This window comes from Mustela nigripes, unplaced genomic scaffold (assembly GCF_022355385.1).
Source record: "Mustela nigripes isolate SB6536 unplaced genomic scaffold, MUSNIG.SB6536 HiC_scaffold_76, whole genome shotgun sequence".
In the NCBI taxonomy this organism is placed as follows: domain Eukaryota; kingdom Metazoa; phylum Chordata; class Mammalia; order Carnivora; family Mustelidae; genus Mustela; species Mustela nigripes.
The window spans coordinates 325598-346053 of record NW_026739491.1 but is presented as its reverse complement, the minus strand read 5'-3'; the positions used below and the strand labels follow the sequence as shown (position 1 = coordinate 346053).

General features: G+C 56.3%; 1 protein-coding gene across 1 annotated transcript; it reads right to left on the bottom strand.

Annotated features, from left to right (window-relative positions):
• Positions 1 to 2896: 2896 nt before the first annotated feature.
• On the bottom strand, positions 2897 to 10167 carry LOC132008265 (uncharacterized protein C11orf96 homolog). Its single transcript, XM_059386805.1, has 2 exons — positions 10006 to 10167; positions 2897 to 4453 (listed from the first exon to the last, which is right to left on the bottom strand). Exons 1-2 carry the CDS (start codon positions 10165 to 10167, stop codon positions 3473 to 3475), a joined length of 1143 nt encoding a protein of 380 aa, XP_059242788.1. The 3' UTR covers positions 2897 to 3472.
• Between the last annotated feature and the right edge of the window lie 10289 nt (positions 10168 to 20456).

Sequence of the window (20456 nt, the reverse complement as noted above, 5' to 3'; positions counted from 1 at the left end):
TTCCACCCACCCCAGGCACACGCCGGCTCTACAGCTCCTGAGAGGCGCTGTCTCTGGCTTCTCTCTCCCCCAGTGCCCGTTCTCCAGAGCACGTTTTCAGCCCCTCCCCGCTCCCACCCGCCTTTCTTCTCTCTCTCCAATGGTCGCCCCGAATCTTCTCCATCTCTTGACACCTTCCCGTACTCCTGAGTCTTGAGTGTGTAGCTCTCTGCACTTCCCCATCTCTGGAGGTCCCCGAGTCTCCCCGTCTCCCCGAGCAGCCTTATTCCTCCCTGCCTTGCTGGTTCTCATGCTCTCTTGCTCCCTCGGCCCATCTCTCTCCCTCTGGTTCCTCCTCTTCCACCATTTGACCTCCGAGCCCAGCTGCCTCCTTGGAGCTGTGTGCTGCCTTGGAACGCCTTCAAGCCACAAGGAGCAGCTGAGTCCTGCAAGTTCCATAGGGACCCTGGAGCAGCACCCCGATCCCCCATCTGCCCTCTTCCTCTGTGTGTGGTGGACATGCTCAGAACCAGAGGGCCCCAGCACCCCCGCCCCAGCCTGCTCGCTCTGATAATAGAGCATTCCAACCTCCTCTTCCTCCCCCAGGCCCTCTCGGGGTCACTGCCTCCTCTAAACATCTTTCTGTATCCAACCCTTAGAGCTCACTGCTAGTTACGGGTGATATGAAGAAACTGGGACAAATAGGACATCATTTTTATACCAAAGGGAGGGAAATTGGCTTAATTAAGTGTTCGGTATCTATTCAGGAGAATTTTATAAAAATTACGAAGTAGAGCCGTACATATCGGTGTAAAACACAAACCCAGGTAAGTCAAACGCGGATTAAAAGTAGTATTTAGAGCATAAACCTGTCTTGTAAAAGAAAAGAAATATGCATAATGTCCAAAATCACATATTTATTTCAGGGTGGTGGGAGTATGAGGAACTTTTTATTGCGATGAACAAATAAAGCCCACCAGGACATAGCCAAGATAGGCATCAATCTTCTTTGCTGCCCCTTTATTGATTTTAACCCAACAAACATTTCGGAAGCCCCAACTGGGTGCTGGCCCCTGCCAGAGGCAAACAGGAACTAGAGTGATCAAATACGTGACAGATCCCATGACAATCCCCGGAGACTGGCCAGGGTGACCCAAGAAGACCCTTCAGGTAGGTCTTCAGCTGGGGCCAGTGCTGAAGGTGAACAGAAGAGGCTCTCAGGGGCAAAGGGGTAGGGGAGCGGCACCCAGAGGGGAGCCGCCCAGCCAGGATCTCGAACGTTAAGGGTGTGGAACCACCCTCCCAAGAAGGCTTGGGGCACCCACCACTTAAACAGCAGAAACAGGACTTACTGCTAAAGATGGAAGATAAGACAGGGGAGGAGGATGAGGGACTAGAACAGGGTTGGGGTGCGGGTACAGTTCCAAGTCTCAGCCACCCCCCTCTCCCCAAGGAGCTCAAACCAGCCTAGCCATGCTGCTGGAATCAAAGTCTGAACTCATGGCTGCCTGGCCGGGCTGTGGCTGCTGAAGTTAAGGGCTTTCTGTCAGGAACCCCAAGCACAAAGAAGCTGTGGCCTGGGACTGCAGTGGCCAGTGTGTTCCCATGGGCTAGGCAGCGCCAAAGACCCCCAAGGCCCTGGGCTGGCCTCCTAGATGGGAGAACATTCTTTCAGGCCCTACGGGTTCTATTTTTGTTTCTTTGTTTCACTTCCTCGGCTCCCCTCTTCTGCAGAGTCCAGGGCTAGGAGAGGCGTGGTGTCAAGAGGCAGTACAGACGCCCTGCGGGCAGAGCTGAGCTCCAGCACCAGCACCAGCCCCACCACCAGAGGGCACCCGAGAACAGAAACTGTAATCTCCAGAGAAGGGGCAGGCGGAGTAGGGAAAGCTCCCAAACTCTGCACGGATCTCTGAATTCCTCCGTCCAGGGCCTGGCCACGGTGGGTCAGATCTGCAGCAATCCTGGAGGGCTTGGCTGGGTGGGGGCCCCAAGTGTGTGGACCTGCCCTCTTCCACCGGATGTTGTTTATTACATAGATCGCCACCTACTGCCAGGTGATAGTGTTACACTGCCAACTCAGGGTTTAGGGTGTAGGCAGGGGTGCGGGGCAGCTGCCGGAGACACTGGAAAGGGGCTGGCATGATGGAGAGAGCTCTGGAAGCGAGTCAGGACAGCTGACTGCGCAGCCACTACTTTCTGTGTGACCTCTCCCTCTCCCCTAAGTTTGTTTTCTCATCTGTAAACAGAGGGGGTGGGAAGATTCAGTGGTACCCAAGCGCCCTGCAGGCTCTGACCAAAGACATGCCCCAGTCTCCTTGAACAGCCCTGAAGAGGGCCAAGGAGGCTGAAGAAAGGGGACGAAGAACCAAAACGGCCGCTGTCTGCTTGGGGGCAGTGCAGGGGCGCCCGGCACGGGGCTGAGTCAGCGCAGGGGACACGCAGCACTCTGTCGGATCCCACCACCCAAATATCCCCTCCCAGGTCTCCCACTGCTGACTGAGGCAGCGCCCCACCCGCCGCCTGGAAGGGGCGCCGAGGGAGTGGGGTGTTCTGCGGTGAAGGCGGGACGATGACCCTGACCCGGCCTCCCTGAGAAGTCAGCCTCACCAAGGAACGTTCTCTCCGTCCTCGCCGCGCCGACCTTCGCCTCGCGGGCGTCTCCCTCCATCCCGGACGCCGGCAATGGGGAACGGAGTAGGGAGGCAAGAGCGCTCGGAGCCGGGAATGGATCCACCTGGGGAGGCGAGTAACGGCCCCGGGGAACCCCGGGCGCGACCTCGTTCCGGTGATTGAAGTTTGTGGAGTTACCTCTACCCGGGGATCCCACCTCCCATTCCAACCACAACCTTTTCCCACCTCCCCCAGTCTCAGGAGCCTGAGCCCCGAAGGTTCAAGAAGTCAAGAGCCTGGAGAAATGCACTGTGCAAATATATTGACTTTATTTGTCTCCGTTCGGGAGCCTCACAGACATATCCAAGTAAAAAGATCGTTAAATAAACGCCGTCAGCCATCGCAATGCAAAAATAAATATCAGTCCTCCGGCCGCAGCAGCAGCTGCGCCCCAAGTCCCATCAGCCGCGCCTAACAATTATAAAAGTGTTCAGCGAGAGTGTGTTGGCGTGAGTGTGAACGGGTGAGCGCTGGGGAGGGGGGCACGGCGGAGCGGTGAGCGGAATCGGAGTTGCAGACCCTCAGACAAGGGCGTGGAGCGGCTCTCCGGGAAGCCCCGGCGACCCAGCGCCGACTCAGCGCGGGCGCGCCTCCCGCACACACTCACGGCAGAGTCCGTACTGGGAAAGAGTTAAAAAATAAACATTTACAAGGGCAAAGAAAGCGGCCCCCCTCCCCGGCAGCCCCGCGCGCTCCGGCCCGGGAGCAGCGCAGCGCGGGGCGCACCGAGCAGTTCGCAGCCCTGCGAGAGGTCCCCGTCCTCGCGGGCCTCCGGGGCGCGGGCCCTCTGGGGCCGGGTTCGCGGGTCCCCGGGCAGCGCCCCTCACAGGGCCGAGTCGGAGTCGCTCGAGTCCAGGCTGTTCCTCAGTTTGCAGCTGCTGAGCTGCTCCCTCTGCAGCGACAGGCTCTGCGTGCTGCGGCGCAGGCACTCCAGGCTCTGCAGGAACGACTTCTTGGCCTTCTCCTCCTCCATGGGGGACACCCCTTCCTCCTCCACCTCCTGGATCTCGTCGAAGGTCACCGGCTGCGTCTTGAAGCGGGACTGGCGCGGCCGCCGCAGCCGGCCCTTGCCCTTGGACAGCTTGGCGGGCCGCACGGGCTGCGGGAACTCGTCGGCCAGGCACACGAAGTGCGGCATCACCGCCTGGTAGCTGGAGCAGATGCCCATCAGCTCGCCGGGCTTGGCGGCCGCCATGGCGCTGCCGGCGTCTTCGGGGCCGGGCGGCGGGGCGCCGGGGCTCTCGGGGGGCGGCCGCTGCGCCGGGGCCCCCCGGGAGGCAGCAGCCTGGGGCTCGCCGGGCGGGGGATCCAAATCTGCTGCGGGGTGGCGGCGGCCCTCGCGGGCCCGGGTCGGCGTTTTCTTGGGAGGGCGGGCGGGAGAGCCCGTCGGGGGGCGCGGGGCTCGGCGCGCGCTGCTGGGCTGCGCTCCCGGGCGCTCGCCGCCGCGGCAGTCACCGTCTGCCCCGCGGCGGCCCGGCCCGCCGCTTATATAGCCCGCTCCTGCCCACACGGCCGCGAGCTCGGATGACAGCGAATGCCATTTAAAGCGTGCGCGCCCCGCGCCCTTCCGCCTGACGTCGCCCCGCCGCTCTGGGAAAGTAACGGCCCTTTCCCCAGCGCCGCCCGCCCGCCCCCAGCCAACCCGGCTCCGGAAGGCAGGCCCCGCCCGCGGGGTTCCGGGAGCATCCGAGGCCCCGGGAGCACACGGCGGGGCGGGGTGGCCGGAGACCCGGGGGATGGGGGGCGGGGGGCTCGGATCGGCGGACTCTGGGCTGCCGCTGTCCGTCCTGGGATCCTCAAGTTGCTACCGACCGTGGCGGCCGCGGCGGCGCAGTCCCCTTCCCCCTCCCAGATCCCAAATGCACACACTCAAGACGCTGGTGATTCCGCCGCGGGTTCTGCGTTGGGCGCGTGTTGGAGGCAGCTCCCAGCCCTCCTCGCAGCGGGGAGAGCCGGGCGCCGGTCAGCGGGGCACCTAGCTCCCCAGAACTGAGTTCGGAAAAAAGGTTGGGTTTCTTCTCTGGATCCTCGTCACGCCTCCCCAGACAAACGCAATTACATAGACACACACAAACCCGCACAGAGCCGTGGACGAATAAAAACGCAGCCCGATTATTCCATTCCGGTTCTCCCCTTCCCTAGCCATCTTCGCTCTGTCTCCCCACAACCCCGCCCCCGGGTCCCCCGCCACCAGCCCCCTATTCAAGCTCAGAAGAATGACACTTGGATAGGCACTAATAACAATGATAATAACTACAATCTGGAGAGCTTCACTCCAAACCACCCAGGGAGCTTCGTTTTACATATATTACCCTACTTAATCTTCATAACAGCCCTGTGAGGTAATTGGTCTCCCAAATTTACATACGACATAGTGGAGGCACCGAGAGGATAAGTAGTTAGTCCTTTAGTAATGGATGGAACCAGCCGGTGCTATTACTGCCTTGTGCTGAGGGCTGGTACCCACCAGTGCCCCTGGGGCTTCTGAGAGCAGGTCCCCTGGTTTCCCTGACTCCCAAGAAGGAACTGTGAGCATCCCCCACCCCAGACCACATGGGTCTCAAGGGTGGCAGGCACAGAGCCCAGCTCACCCTTTTCCCCCACTCCCTTCTTCCACAGGCACCCAGCCAGGCTCACAGGGCCACGGGGAAAGGAAGGAATCAGTGGGGTTTGGCCTCCATTCCTTCCACAGCCTTTCAACAGATTCATTAAGGACCTCCTGGGTCCCAGCTCAGGGGTTACATTCCAGTGCGCCGGGCAGACAATAAATCTCAAAACAAGACCCTGATCCTGGGTGATGTGGGAGAGATGCAGATGGAGAAAGGTGCAGAAGGCGGGGCCAGGAAAAGCTTCTCAGAGTGGTTGATCTGAGGGACAATAATGTTACTGCTACGAGCTTACTACAGGCCATGCTCTAAGTACTTTTTATGTGTTAGCTCAACAGCTCTGGGAAACAAATACTTTTATTATTGTCCTTTACAGATAGAAAAACCAAGGCACAGAACAGGTAAGCAACTTACCCAAGGTCACACAGCTAGTAAGCAGCAGAGCTGACATTCAAACCCGGGTGACTCCTCTCCTGAGCCCTCACTCTTAACTTACACTGAAGCCCCTTGTCCTATGGAGTACAAAGAAGGAACCAGAGTGTGACCAAGTGAGAGCGTAAGGAGAGTGTTTCAAAGGGAATCCTAGGGCAAATGCACCAAGGAGGGGAAGAGCCAGTGAGAAAGAAAAGCCATGTGGCTAAAGCAGAGTGGGAAGGGGGTAACGAGAAGCAGGGACAGTCACAGAAGGCCTTGACGGCCATGTTAAGGACATAGCATTTTATTCTAAGGGCAGTGGTAAGGCACTGGGGAGTCTGGGGCAGGCGACATGCTTCAATTCATGTTTTAAGAGCTCACTCCAGCTGCCATGGGAGGCACAGACTGGAGAGGGGTGGGGATGAAGAAAGATGGAGACCATCACCCAGATTCAAGACACTGAAGATGCGGACTGGGTGAAGAGAGGGCGGGAAAAGGCCATATTTGGGACGTGTCTGAAGATAGGAGAAGAGGACTTGCTGATAGGGTGGGGGGAGGAACCAAGGTTGACTTTTATGGATTTGGCCTGCGCAAGTGGTAGACGGGGAAGTGGTAGTGGGGGGTGAGAAGGTTGGAGATGGGTAGGCCCATTGTGGAGTCTGCTGGCTAGCCATTAAAGTCCTCTACCTATGCAGGCAAGGCCTGGATACTCATATCCGAACTATGTTACGTGAGAGAAAAATTAGTTTATGGCCATTGAATTTGGGATTTTCTTTTAACAGCGGCTTAGCAATACTCTGATACAGAAATTGGTACCAGGAATGCAAAGCTGCCACGTATAAAAACCTAAAATCTATGGCACTGGCTTTGGCAACAGGTGGTAGGGAGTACAGAAACCGGGAGTGGAGGATGGAAAGCTGGTGACCCTCGTTAGGCTGTGACAAAACATTTATGAAAAACATTACCTGTGATAATTGAGAAGATGGGCCACATGCCCGCTGAGCCTGTAATTCCCAAAAAATAGCTGCAAAGAGCTAAAAACATTTGCACATGTTGGCTGCTCAATGATGCTTTTAGCCTGAGACTCCAGCAAAGAGACTGGCTGGTCTGCAAGCAGAGATGAGCAGAAGGGGAGCTAATACAGAGAAGAGCTATTGTCAGGGCTGCAAAGCCCAGCTGGTTTTGTCCAAAGAGCAGAAGATCAGACTGTCGTGGTTTGCAGCCTCTCTCCAAGCTTGTCTGTGACACCAGGCAGAGGGATCACTCCTGCAGCGAAGTATTGTATTAGCACTGTTGCCTTGTCATTCAAGTCCATTATTTTAGATGCCTTGAGGATAGCTTTCATTACAATGAAAGAGAGAGGAGTTGGGCAAGGCAGACAGACTTAATAACTCAGACAGGAAAGGAGCTCTGGGTGTAGCTGCTGGCACGTGGATCTGACTAGAGGCAGACCAAGTTTCTGAAGGAATTATTATTATCAACAAAATTGCAAGGCTGGACTTCAAAAGCCCATGATCCTTCCAGTCCAAATATGTGCTAGAAGAAGACAGACCTTCAATATCCCATACGGCGGTAGTGGAGAGTAATAAGCAAGAAGGAATTTGCCAAGGGCAAAGTCAAGGGCCAGGGAGACAAACAAAGGGCAAGAACTTCCTCCACCACCAGGGCAGGGAAGTCCTCATGGTTCCAGAAGGGGGGCTGTGGCAGAGACTGCCAGCTGTCCATCAGCTGGGTCACCTTTCCCAGCTTCCCTTGCAGCTAAGGTTGGGCCGTGTGTCAAAAGAGTCATCTGTGCAATGTCAGCAGAAGTCAATGGTTCGAATTCTGTCCCACTTGCATGAGAGGAAAATCCCACCCTAAGCTCCCATATTTTCCCCCCATACCGACTGGAAGAGTGATTACCAGACAGACCCCAGATCCTTCCTGTTACTCTGGATCCCTACATGACCCTGTGGGGCAGAGCTATCTACCAACTTGAAACACTTCCCTTGGAGCTCTTACATGAGAAAACAGTCAACTGAATTTTTTTTTTTAAAGATTTTATTTATTTATTTGTAAGAGAGGGAGAGAGAACAAGCGAGCACAGGCAGACAAAGAGGCAGGCAGAGGCAGAGGGAGAAGCAGGCTCCCCGCCGAGCAAGGAGCCCGATGTGGGACTCGATCCCAGGACCCTGGGATCATGACCTGAGCCGAAGGCAGCTGCTTAACCAACTGAGCCACCCAGGCGTCCCAGTCAACTGAATATTTTTAAACTACTCTAATTTCAGGTCTCTATTATATCAACTCATTGTCCTAACCAAGAGAGCCGTAGACATCCAAGGTCAAGCAGGACACTGGAAGAACTCCGGGAGAGGTGAAGGACAGAGTAGCAGTTTGGGAGTCTTCGGGGTGCAGAAGGGATAGTGAGTGAAAGGCCACCTTCCAGAGAAAGAAGGGGTGGGAGCAGCCAACACGGGGGTGGGGCTCAGATGAGCCAGTCCTCAGAGAAGCAATGTCCAACAGGGTTAAGACGGAAACCAGAAGAACATGTCAGAATGCAACAGAAGGATGTTTCTAAAAGGAGGATGATTAGAATGGCTGTCAAGAGACAGGTCCTAACCCAGCTCTACCTGAATTTCATGTGTGCCCTGGGGCAAGTCACTAATCTCTCTGCACCACTGAGGTCTCCGCTCAAATGCTTTCCTATCAGAGCAACCTTTCCTGGCCACCCTATTCTAAGTGGTCCCTCAGGCACTCTATACCACTAACCAAACAGCCTTCTCACATGTTTGTTCCCCTCGACAGTGTTGTCTACCTTCCCCACCGGCCTGCCAGCCTCCAGCTCCCCAGTACCCCAGCCAGCGCTGGCCACAGCAGGAGCTCCAGGTTCCTTGCAAGTGGACTGCCACCCTCTCCTCGTCTCCCCGTGACCTGTGCTTCCCATAGCTCCTGGTGACACCATCTCCACCGGGGCTTCCTTCCCAACATGCACAGCTCCTCCGGACCCCAAGTCCGCAGGCCAGGGACTGGGGTACCCTAGGTCACTCCTCTCAGCTTTCCTTGATAGAAGATTCCCCATCCTCAGCCCCAGGGAGGTGAAAGTAGGAAAAAAGAGGCCGTTGCTTCACATCAACGGGCCCAGGTTAGCAACCAGCCTGGCCCCTGTCACTTCTGCTCCGCAGCAAGTCTGGCTTTGCTCACAGGGGCCTTCTGGGAAGAGAAGGGAGGGTAGAGAGATGGTCTTTGCCTCAAGGGTGGCATCTGAACTCCCACATGACCTAGCTTCCTCTGTTCCACCACTGACCTCCCCCACCCCCATCCACAGCTCTACCTCTCAGGCTGCCTCCAGGACCAACCCTAGCCCTAGGTGACCCTTTTAAATGTGCTGTGCCCTCCAGATCCACAGAAATCAGCCAGGGACCACCGTCCGGTCAGGAGAACACGAAGCTAGAGTCCAACCCCACTCTGCCCTGAGCTCATTCTGTGACCTTGAGCAGGTCCTACTCTCTGAGATTCCCTTTTGCTCCTCAGCACAGAAGTAATGCTGGGCGTCCACGATGAGTGTAGGGAAAGCACCTGGACGAGTGGCCGGCATGGCAGAAACATGAGAATCCAGTTCTTTTTCGTGTTCATTATCTCATGCTCAAACCTCCCCCGCCCCCCAGCATGGTTGAGGAGATGGACAGGGACCAAGAAGCTCCTGCTGGGAGGGAGGGCTGTTTAGGGTTTGGGTGACTTATCCTCTGCCTGACTCACAAGGTAGAGGAGGAAGCCAGACCCAGCAAGGTCAAGCTCTCAGAGCAACTAAGTAATGTCTTCATTGTCTGGCGTTACTACCAGTGCCCAAAGGTGGTCCTGGGGGGCAGCACGGGATATTGGCCTTCTTGGACAGCACCCCCAGCCCCTATCTACCTTCCTCCAAAGATGTGGGATGGGGCATGGGGTGCGAGCCAGTGAGAGCTGCATGTGTCAAGGAGCGGTGGGCAGATCTGGGGGCTCTGGAGGGGTCTGCCCGGGGGTCAGGGCCTGGGCTCTGTTGCCCTCCGGGCATTGCTGAGTTTGCTGGGTCCATGTGGGCTTTGCCGGAACAGGCTAAGTTGCCTCCCGGGCCCAGTGGGGCAGAGGAGAGCCATTAAAGGGAGTGAAGAATGGTTCCTTTTCTTGCTAGGCCCGTAGCCCTGGGCTTACAGAGGAGGGACACAGAAATGTCATCTGTTGAAGACGCACTACGTGCCTGGCATTCTGCCAATGGTGCTTTGCTCGAACCTCCCCTAAAATCATCCTCACGGTGTCCTTTGAGGGGGAGCCTAGCCATCACCTCCATTCTGCCGATAGCCTCGGGTGCTTTGTAGCTCACCGGGGTAACTCTCAGTGCTACGTGCAGCGCCAGGAGCCGGGTGAATGTGCCTGGCCCAGAAAGCCCTGCTCCTCGCCCGCACCACCCCGTCTCCCTGCCCCTCCGACGGGACGGGAACCGCACCGGCCGAGTCAGGCGCGCGCGATGCCCTATGTGCTCCATCGCCCGTGTACTCTGTGGCCTTGAACCCGTTGCTTCCCACCTCTGAGGCTCAGTTTCCCTATCTGTGACGTGAGGAGGCCAGACTCACGAAATGGGGCCCACCCGGCTCTAACATTTTCAAATCCTCAGGAGGATCAGGGATGAGGTGACCTGTTTGCAAGCAGGAGATGCTTCCTCTTGAGCCCGAGAGTGGCAAAGAGCCCAGGTTAAGGCTGCGGGGGGGGGGGGGGGGGGGGCGGGGGGAGCAGATGGGGCAGGAAGGTGGAAGCAGCCCGGGGAGGGGCTTGTGCCACCACCTCCTCCACCGTCCCCACCCACACTTTGGCTTTTGGGCAGAGCCTAGGATTAAAAAAAGCAATCACCAGTTCTTCAGCTATTAACAGGGCTTTGTTTCCAAGGGAGCCTGCAGTACCCTAGCCCCGGTCGGATGGGAGCAGGGAGGCCAAGTCTGTCCTGGGAGGCAGAGAGGCAGTGAGCTGGGGAGGACACACAGTAAAGCAGAAAGAACTAGATTGGGGCAGTTCTGCCCAGATGCTCCTCTGCTTCCTTGAGGGGGGCAGTGTGGGGGTGGGGGAGGCAGGAGGGTCAGGCCCCTTCCGGTGACTGCTTTGCCTTCCTGGCATATGGACCTTCCCAGGCCGGCTAGAAGCCTTAGTCAGCTGGCTTCCCCCCTACACTCACCCAGAAGTCTCCCCAGAGTCAATCTCATGCCTCCAAGGGCTGAATGAGGTGATGGTTATTCCAGAAGTTGCCGTTTGGGTCAGTCTGCACTATGGGTGTATTTGGTCTAGCCACTGTGTGTGTGTATATGTGTGTACGCACACGTGTGTGCATGTCTCTGGGTTTGTGGAGGTGGAATGCAAACGTGAATGTGGCATAAGGGGTGGGGAGGGGTCAGCCACAAACACACCTTCTGTGGCGGGGCCTTTCTTGCCTCCGGACCCCACCCTCACCTCCTGCTGGGGCCACTCTGCCCCCGCCAGCACCAGCGAGCCATCCGGACCAAGCCTGGGACTCCAGCATTTTACCAACTGCTTCTGCCTCACTCGGAATTAGCACTTCGTCTGGTACGAGTGTGAGCATAAAAGTGTTTTGATAATTTTGCTGGAGGGTTGCCATGACAATCCCCAGCAAGTTCCAAGAGGGGGTGTCGGTGTGCACGAGAGAGAGAGAGAGAGAGAGAGAGAGAGAGAGAGAGAGAAAGAGGGCCCGAGAGACACAAGAGGGAGAGACAGGAGAGACAAAGAGAGGCAGGGAGAGGAGCCAGGGAGACCCCCACGATCTCCCCAAGTCAGACCTTCAGCCTGAATTCAGCACCCGCACCCCAGTGGCCCCATTCATGCAGCAGTGAGCTCCCTGTCTCACCAGGGTCTCACTGGAGACAGTGCGGTGGGACAGCAGCTACTGGCTGGCAGGCTCCCAGGGGTGGCAGGGCAGAGCTGGTCCCACTGGGGGAGGCACCTGCCACCCTCCCTCCACTCTCAGGATGAGCCCCAGGGAGTACCAGACTGGAGGGGAGGCAGGGAGATTTTCAGGAACTCAGCCAGAGCCAGAACCCCAGGAAGACTCCTAAGCATCATGTCCAGCCTCCAGGCCTGACTCTGCTAATGCGGCTGATGGCGGCGCATTTCCCTGCCAGGGGCCTGCTTCCTGGCATGGCTTGGGCTGTCCAGAGGCTGGGCTTCTGGTTTTCTTACATGCTTTCTTGCAGGTCTGAGTGTCCCTCTCCAGGGACCACTGGTGTGACAATCCCTATATGGATCAGGAGGAAACCCCACATCATCTGAGGCCCGTGAGCTTTGCAGAGTGGGTTCTCTCCCCTCTCTGGCCAAAGAGGGGATATCTCTGCCATCTTCTGAGATGAGGTCACAGAGGCCCAGAAAGGGGCGGGAAACAGAACGAGTTCCCACACCAAGTAGCAGTGCGGAGGCAGAGTTGGGATGGAACCCAGCCCTGGACCCTACCCCAGCCTCATTGTCCTCACGGAAGACAGGTTCTCTGGAATGGGTCCATCTGGCACTACTCACTTCACATATGGACAGGGAAACTGAGGCCCACAGACATTCCCCGGCTAATGAGCATAAAGCTAGAAGTTGTCACTGCCTTTACCAAGCCATCAGCCAGCCCCAGGTGGCCCCTTAAAGCAAGCTCGGGGACTTAAATTTCTGTTCCTGGGTTAAAGTGCCAGTCTTGGAAGGACGGTCTTCGGGTTATTGCCAAAACAGAGCAGAGGGCAGCTGGAGCCGGCCGGGGACCCAGAGGCAAGGAGATAAGCAGGTTGCTGGGGTGCTGCCGAGTCCCAGCTGCATAAGGACGTCTTGCTCGGGGCCTCCCAGCTTCTGCTGTGGGAGCCATGTGGCCCTGGGCTGTGGGAGCCCCTGTTTCTGCAGCTGTGGAGAGCCAGCGTGCCTGGGAGCCCTCCGAGGAACTACTTCCCAAGCTCTGGGCAACAGCTACCCTGGAACTGCAGTCTCAGAGGACAGAGGCAGCGTCACGCCTGTCTCCAGCTCGGCTTACATCTACCTTTCAATTATTCACCAGCATGGCAGGAGGGGGTGGGCACCAACAGGAAAGTGCTGTGGACTCTGGAGACAGCCTGTAGGGATGACTTTCCCGCAGCCGTAGTAAGAGGCAACAGCGCGAGAATAAGCAAACAGCAGCTCAAGACTGCCTGTTTGGATACCCTGGTTCTGGTGTTTGCTAGAAAGTTCTTCTCACTACTCTGTGATTATGGAAGCCTCATGACTGCCCCATCCTTCTCCCGAACCAAACTAGCTGATTTATTAAAACATACTGAGGCCAAACTAGCCCCGTAGGAGGGTGAATTTTTAAACAGATTCCAAGAAACCAGTGTCAAAAAGATGCCCTTTCACGTAATGTGTTCTGAGCCTGGCCTTTAGACAGGGTACATTGTCAGTCTTGTGAATAGCTACTGGCCCACTTTGGGGGCCCAGAAAGTCTGTCCTCTTCAGGCCCCATCTTCCTCCTCAGACACGGCCTCGGGTTGCCTAGTGGACATGAGATGCTTGCTGTGCCCCAGTTTCTTTGCATGATATGGACATGGCAAGGGGCAGTCACTCCTGAGGTACCCAATGTCAGGAAGCCTCTCTCTGACATTGCCTTGCCTGTCACTGGTCATGGAAGGCATCTCCTTGGTCTTTCTTCATGCTGGTCACAAACAAAGCATCCTGAACCTATCACTGCACCCTTAAGCTTAGCCTCTGAGATAGGTGTTACTATCTCCAAGCTTTAGTTAAAGCAACAGGCTCAGAGATGTTCGGGAACTTTCCCAAGGCCACACAGCCCAGCAGAGACAGAGCTGAGATTTGCTCCTAGGTCCTCTGGTTGCCAAAACTCTTCCCATCTGTCAGTCATCCCCATGACAGTGGCTCCTGAACCTGACCAGGGAGCGGTTCAGTGGGAGGAAGGACTAGATGAAGAGGGCTGGGTCCGGGGAAGAGTCTGGAACTCTAACTGGGAGCCAGGCTCCACTGCCCAACAGCTCTACCAGAAGGAAGACTGGTGTCCTGTGGGCCAAGTAGTAGAGCCTGTAGTACAGAAGTAGAGGGAGGGGAGTGTGGATGACATCCAAGCCCACTTGTTTCATGTGGAGGTGCAGGAGAAGGCCTGGGCGCCCCTCCCAACTCACGAAGCCCAGGGATGCAAGACAGAGTGGGTAGCGCGTGGCCAGACGGATGCGCCGGGGCCCCTCACCGTGAGCCCGGGCGGGAGGCCACTCAGAGCAGCGCACTCCAGCACCTTCGGGCCAAGAGTCTCCACACCTGAGACTGGAAACCACTGTTTGCAGATACTGAGAAGAAAAGCACAAAGGCTTGGCTGATAGAGGCCATGAGGCCGGAGTAAATGGAACAGAACAGCGAGCTGCCAGAAGAGAAAGGAATCTTCCAGATGAGCTGGGGCAGTGTTTTCAGACCAAGAGGCGTGATTCATTAGTGGGCTATACCAATGGATAGGGGGCCACGGCCAGCATTTTTTAATGATGCACAACAGTACAGAAAACAGGAGAGTAAACACATGTAATAAAGCTTTAGTTTTAAACAGTGTGTGTGTGTATGTGTGTAAACTTTTTTTTTTTTTTTTTTTTTTTTTTTTTAAACCATGGGTTCTGGTCCAAAAAGCTCCAAAAAACACTAAGTTGGTTCAACCCCTGTATTCTGCAGATGGAGATCTGGGGCCAAGGGCAGGACAAGGCTCGGCCCACAGTCCAGACACAGGACAAGAACCGTGTCCTGACGCTTGGACACTACTTCCCCAGCGCCACAGGATGCTTTCAGAGACACTCTCAGCCTTGGCCACTCGTACCCGATGTTGTTCCCAGGCTAGAAGCAGGAAGAATTCGGGCCTTCGCATGGAGGTGTTTGTGACAGAATGTCCTTGGGCCCTTTCTTCTCTAGACTGGTCCTACTCAGGCTCTTTCCCTGCCTCCTTTCCTCCCCCGACTCCCTCTCTATGGGAACATCCCAGAACCAGGGTGCTTTCACACTCCCCCCTGCTGCCACGAATGCCTCTGTGCAGCCACTTCCCAGGTCCCTCCTGGCCATGCTGGGCCCTCTCTCCCCTGAGGCCTTGTCCTAGACCCCTCTACAAAGTGACTCCAGCTCCACCGGCTGTGAGATCTGCCTGAGGCCCTGTGTGAGCCTCACCCCACCCTGTTTCCGGGGCCCAGGACTTTCCTTCACATCTACACACTATCTGATAACAGCTGCCCCAGATACACACATCACGCTCAATTCTTACGGCAGCCCTGTTTTATAGGTGGAAACACTCAGGGGAAGGAACTTGCCAAAAAGACCAGGCAGCCGTCAGCGAAGCAACGCGCTCTAGAAGCAGCTCTACACGGGCCCCACGTGTATCCCTGGGCACTGCCCTGCCGGGCTGATCCCTGGCACACCTTCCCCCAAAGCATCCTGGGGCTGGGCGGGAGGACACCAAGGGGATGGGAGCGAGGAGGACTCACTTGACTCTGCACTGAGGAAACGACTGCCCCACTCTCAGGAGGGCAGAACGCCGGAAAGGCAGCACCCGCCCCTCTCCTGCACCCCTTCTTTCTCCAGGAGGGCAGCACAGACTTCCCCGAGAGGCAGGCTTGGGAGGAGGAACCGGGTTCGGGGAATCTCTCTCCTCGCAGGCTCAGGGGGGTTGGCAGCTGGTAGGGACAGGGCTTGCTGTGCTGGTTCCCGAACAGGGTGCCCCATGTGCCCCATGTGCCCCTAGACTCTGGGAAGGAGTAGCGAGAAGTCTGACTGTGATGGTGGCTATAAGCCAAGGTCTCCCATCCAGGGTTATCGGTAAGAACACGGGTGTTTTGATCTTGTAGCTGAGTCCTGGGTCTGTTTTACTCATGCTTCAGCATTTACGGCAAGAAAGGGTGTTATTAGCACCAAAAAACCCGACATCTTTTCTCCTCAGCTGTCCTGGGGATCCCCATCTCTCTGCGTGGGCTCCTGCCCCGTGGGTCCTCCCACCTGCAGCCCCTCCCCTCACCCCTCCTGAAAACTGTTCCCAGCCCCCCGTGGCCCCCAGGCCCGATCTGGGCCCCTCTCCCTCCCTCCCTGTCTGTGCTCCAGCTCACCACCGCCCCCCACCCCCAGCCCCGCCGCCTCAACACAAACCACCTAGGACCCCCACCGTCATTTCCCAGTCCTCCCCGTTCTCCCAGGTCCGCCTCCACCAGGCAGCCCCTCCTGACCACCACCCCAAATTGTATCTCCTGCTCCTCCCAGCCCTGCAGCTCTCGCTGTGAGGGCCCCTTGCCTCCCAGTCACCTTGTCACGAAGGTGTTTCAAGTGTTTGAATTGTCTTGTTTTCTCAACAAACGACACAACATCTGACCTCAATGATACTACTCCCCAGGACGTCCTGAGTGCTTGCTTGCTTCTCCTTCCCCCCGAGAGAAGCTCTGGAGAATGCTGAGTGCAGGGCCTGGCTTGTTACTGGTTCTTAAAGCACAGCATGAATTTCCAGATATGCTCAGACACCACTGGGAGGAGGAGAAGTTGGTGCCAACTTTTTGGAAAGCCATTTACATGATCAATTCAAGGCCTTAGAAATAGGCACAGCCTTCCAAATCCAGGCGAGGACCCCACTTTTAGGAATGTATTCTAAGAAAAAAATAATAGATGTGCATGAAGGTTTAGCCACAAGGACGTTCACGTTAAGTGACAGGATGGTGCTTCTGTTTCCTGAATAGTAACATGGGGCTAAAAATAGCTCCCAGTCCCTGGGCTGCTATGAGGGTTAATAAATCATGAGTTAATATACATAAAGCACTTAACACAGTGCCTGGCACCAGATCCAGGCTCTATGGAAACGTTACCTGTTCTTTTTATTAGAACTGAAGTCTGAATGAGGCCAAATCCTGGGCTCCTTGCTATGATACCACCCTGCCTCCCACCATCCCTTCTCCCGTGTTCCCAAACCAACAGAACAGTTACTAATAATAGCAAACCCCACCCCAGCGATGACAACAGCAAAGATCTAAACACACAGCACAATGGGAGTGGTTACCGACGCCACAACTACACACAATACTATGCAGCCATTCAGAGCCATGTTATAGGACAGGGGTTAATGTCGCCCACTCAGGTTCTTGATAAATGGGAAAAGGCTACAAAATGATGAGTTCAGTGTGAAGCTGCACCCCCCCCCCCTTTTTTAAGGATACAAATATGTAGAAAAAGTATACTACAAAATGTGAAGTACTGTTGCTTCTGGTTGTGAAGTTACAAGGGATTTTCCTTTTTATCTTTCTTTTTAATTTCTTGCAAAAAACACTCCTTTTGTAGTCCGGAATAAAAACTAATATTGAGAGTAAGTCAGTCCCCGCTGGCTTTCTCCTCTCTGCACTAGAAGGGGCTGTGTCCTCCTCTTACGTGTTCCCGCCACATCTGATACACAATCTGCGGGCATAAAAGCCCCAGTCTCAAACAGAATTCCAGTCTGACAGTCTGGTTAAATCTTCCAGGCCAAGGCGTTCTGTACAGAATCTAGAAACTGCCAGCAAGGATGAGAAAACAATGTGACCGGCAGGGGTGCGCCTGCGCCTGGTTGGTGGCCTGTTCCCCCAGGCTGGGGAGGCTTGAACACTGTCCCGAGGGGGCAGGGGCAATGGAATGAGGCCAGGGACAAGGCATAAAGAGACCTGTCACCTGGGGAGCATGTGGCAGGGCTGCTGAGAGGGAGCCGAGCCTTGCCGCGAGGCCACTTTGGCATCTGGGGGCTCTCGTCAGCTTGGTCTGAACAACTTCCCAGGAGACACTTAAGTGCAGCCAGATCTTAATGTGATCAGCCTCGCTCAGGGACAATTTCGTTTTGTCCCTATCCGTGCCGCCGCCCCGCCCCTGCCAACCACCCCGCAAGCTTCTGGGCCTCCCCTCGCAGCCCCGCTGGCAACAGAGGTGTGGGCACCCCGGGGGGCTTGCCAAGAGGCAAGGTGGGGTCACAGGGCCATCGTCAGGGGTCAGCTGCGGAGGGATCACTCAGCCAGGGGGTGGATCTGGGCAGGGGTCAGTAGGGCACGTGGGACGCCCGCCTATGACAGACGTTAGCAAGCGCGCTACCATCAGGAGTGGTCCTTTTGCAATCTCGGCCCTCAAGAGAGCTCGGAGAGGTGGCTGCTTCTGCGTCCACTGCGCTGCTGAGGAAACAGGCTCGGGAGCTGTGTGGCCCGAGGGGCCTCGGCTGGAAAGGGCCGAGTGAGACTCTAGCCCCGGTCTGCCGGCCTCAAGTGGAGGCTTCTCCCACAAGGCCGTGGCAGATGTGGAGGCTGGGGCAGGTGTGGCGTGTCACGGCTGCTCCCTAATTCCCCCTGTGCCTGCGGCACTGGAAGAGGGGGGCTCGCCCCAGTCACAAGGCTGACTCAGGCCCGTCTTGCCCCAAACTGTCCAGCTCCCTGCCCTCCTCGGCTCCTGCGGGGCTTGGCCTGCACTATTTGTGGCGGGAGGCGGCCACCTCCAGCTGCAGCAGGGACTCTGGCCACGCATCGAGCCCCCTGACCGGTGCAGTGCAGACAGCCAAGACCTCTCCTTGGAGGGCGGCCCCGCAGGCAGTAGGACCTTCCGGGCTGTCTGTGTCTGTGTTCCTGCTTGTCCCCAAGTGCTGCCTTTGGCCAGAAATCTCAAAGGAGGTCACAGATCTGAGTGGTGGAAAGAACAATGGCCTGGGCACTCGATACCGGTCTTTCTGCTGGTTCTGCCTTACAGGCCAGGTGCCCCCACAGGAGCACCTCTGGACCTCGGCTTCCTCATCTGTCCAATGGGGGGAGCTGTTCCTAACCTTCACCCTCACGGTACTTGGGGAGATGAAGGCTCGCGTGAGAGTGCACTGCGCTCCTTTCGGGCTCACCTCCTCCCAGCACGAGGCAGGAGGCTGCTGGAGAAGGTAGACTGGGGGACAGGGGGACAGTGAGAGAGGAGCCAGACATTAAGACTCTCCCTGGATTTCTTACCTCTGGACGAGCGGTCTTCCCTTCCCCTTCACTGCAGGTGAGTGGAGACAAAAAGTTACTATGTGAGACAGCATGCTGGGAAGAAATGAGTAGCTAATCCCTTAGACATTTTCAGGGGAAGCATTCCAGAAAACTTTTCTCTAACCAACAAGGGCAGAGGAAGACACTTCTCCTGAGACCTGCCTGGGTGGTCTAAAGCCTGAACACACTTGGGCCAGAGTCTGGGAAGCGGCCCCAGGCCTGTGGCATCCTTATCCACCCATCCCACATTCTTCAGGCAGGGAGGAGAGAGCCCTCAGACCAGCATTGTTTTGGGAGGTGTGGTTTCCGCTCCCGGAGAGCCTCACTCAGGCCTGTTCTCCAAGTACAGACCGGGAAGGGCAGGGTGGGAGCCAGTGGCATAGGGACATCACAGCACCTGGAGAAGGGCCTGGAGGGTGGCTTCCTGCCCCAGCCTCTTGGACAGGGGAGGCAGCCCTTTGCAGCCACCGGAAACGTTTCAGCCACATCAAGCCAGGAGGGTGTATGTGTTCTGATGGGGCATTCAGGGGCATCTGGATTATCACGTGTGCTGCTCGGCAGGCCCTTCCTGCAGGAGGCCGCTCACTGTAACCCGATCACACGGCCCCTCCAGAGCCCACTTCTTTTTGGTTCCTGTCCCAGGGGAAAAGCTTGGTGTCTCTATGCTGCTTCTGGTGAAGGGACCAAGACTGCAGCTGTCCCCTCTGCCTGGGGCCAGGGCTGGGGAAAGCCCAAAGACAACACAGAAGGCCTGCTGACAAGCAGCCCATGGGACTCTTCCAGCCCACCCCAGGACACCAGATCTCAGGATCTGATCGTCCTCAGGTACATGCTCCTCCAGCTGATTAAATAATGAGAAAATAACTTCATTAGGGTCACTTTTAGGAAGAAACCAGATTAGGGATGTTACAGGTCCAACACAGTTGTTTTTGTTTTGTTCAGAGAGAGAGAATGCTCACATGCATACCCAAGTGCAAGAGTGGGGGCAGGGGCAGAGGGAGAGGGAGAGGAACCCAAGCCAGCTCTGCACGGAGTGCCAAGCCCCATGCAGGGATTGATCTCATGACAAGAGATCGTGACCTGAGCGGAAACCAAGAGTTGGATGTTTAACCAATGGAGCCACCCAGGCACACCAGACCCAACACAGTATACTCTGGAAACTCCCTTCTGGCTTTCATCTTTCTTTCCCCATCCAGAAACCTACAATTTGTGTCCAGAGTTAAAAGCTAGTGGGGTCAGAGGCCAGGATCTTGCCTGAACATGCCCACACTTCTGGAGGTCCCCTGAGAAAAGGGACTGTCCCTGGGGTTCGGGGAGTGTGTGTGGGGGTGCGTGTGTGACAGCACAGGTGTAACTGTAATGACAACATTGTCACATATACCTTGGTCAGCATGGCACTGGCTCACCTGAGAAGCAAATTTTTCTGTAACGCTGGCTACAAGTGTCCTGCCTCGCTTACCCTGTCCTGTACTGCTCTCTGACACCAGGCCCCTTGGCCAGCTTTAGCCCTAAAAGATAGTCCAGCCCAAGAAGGGGCTGGGAAAGGCACTTGTAAATCAGCGCAGCAGTACTAAGCCAGCGGGAAAAGGCACCGTCAGTCTGTGTTCCGCTCTAATAAACAAACATCAACGTCATTCCCTGTTGACCCTCAGACTCAGGAATCGCCATATCTGAGACTGGATTCCAGCAGCACAAAACTGACCGGGCTCTCCCACGACGGTTCCTTCCAAGGAGAAGATGGGGTGGTGGGAAGGGGACAGTTGTAGACCAGGTCCTTCTGAGGACAGCGAATGGGTGGAAC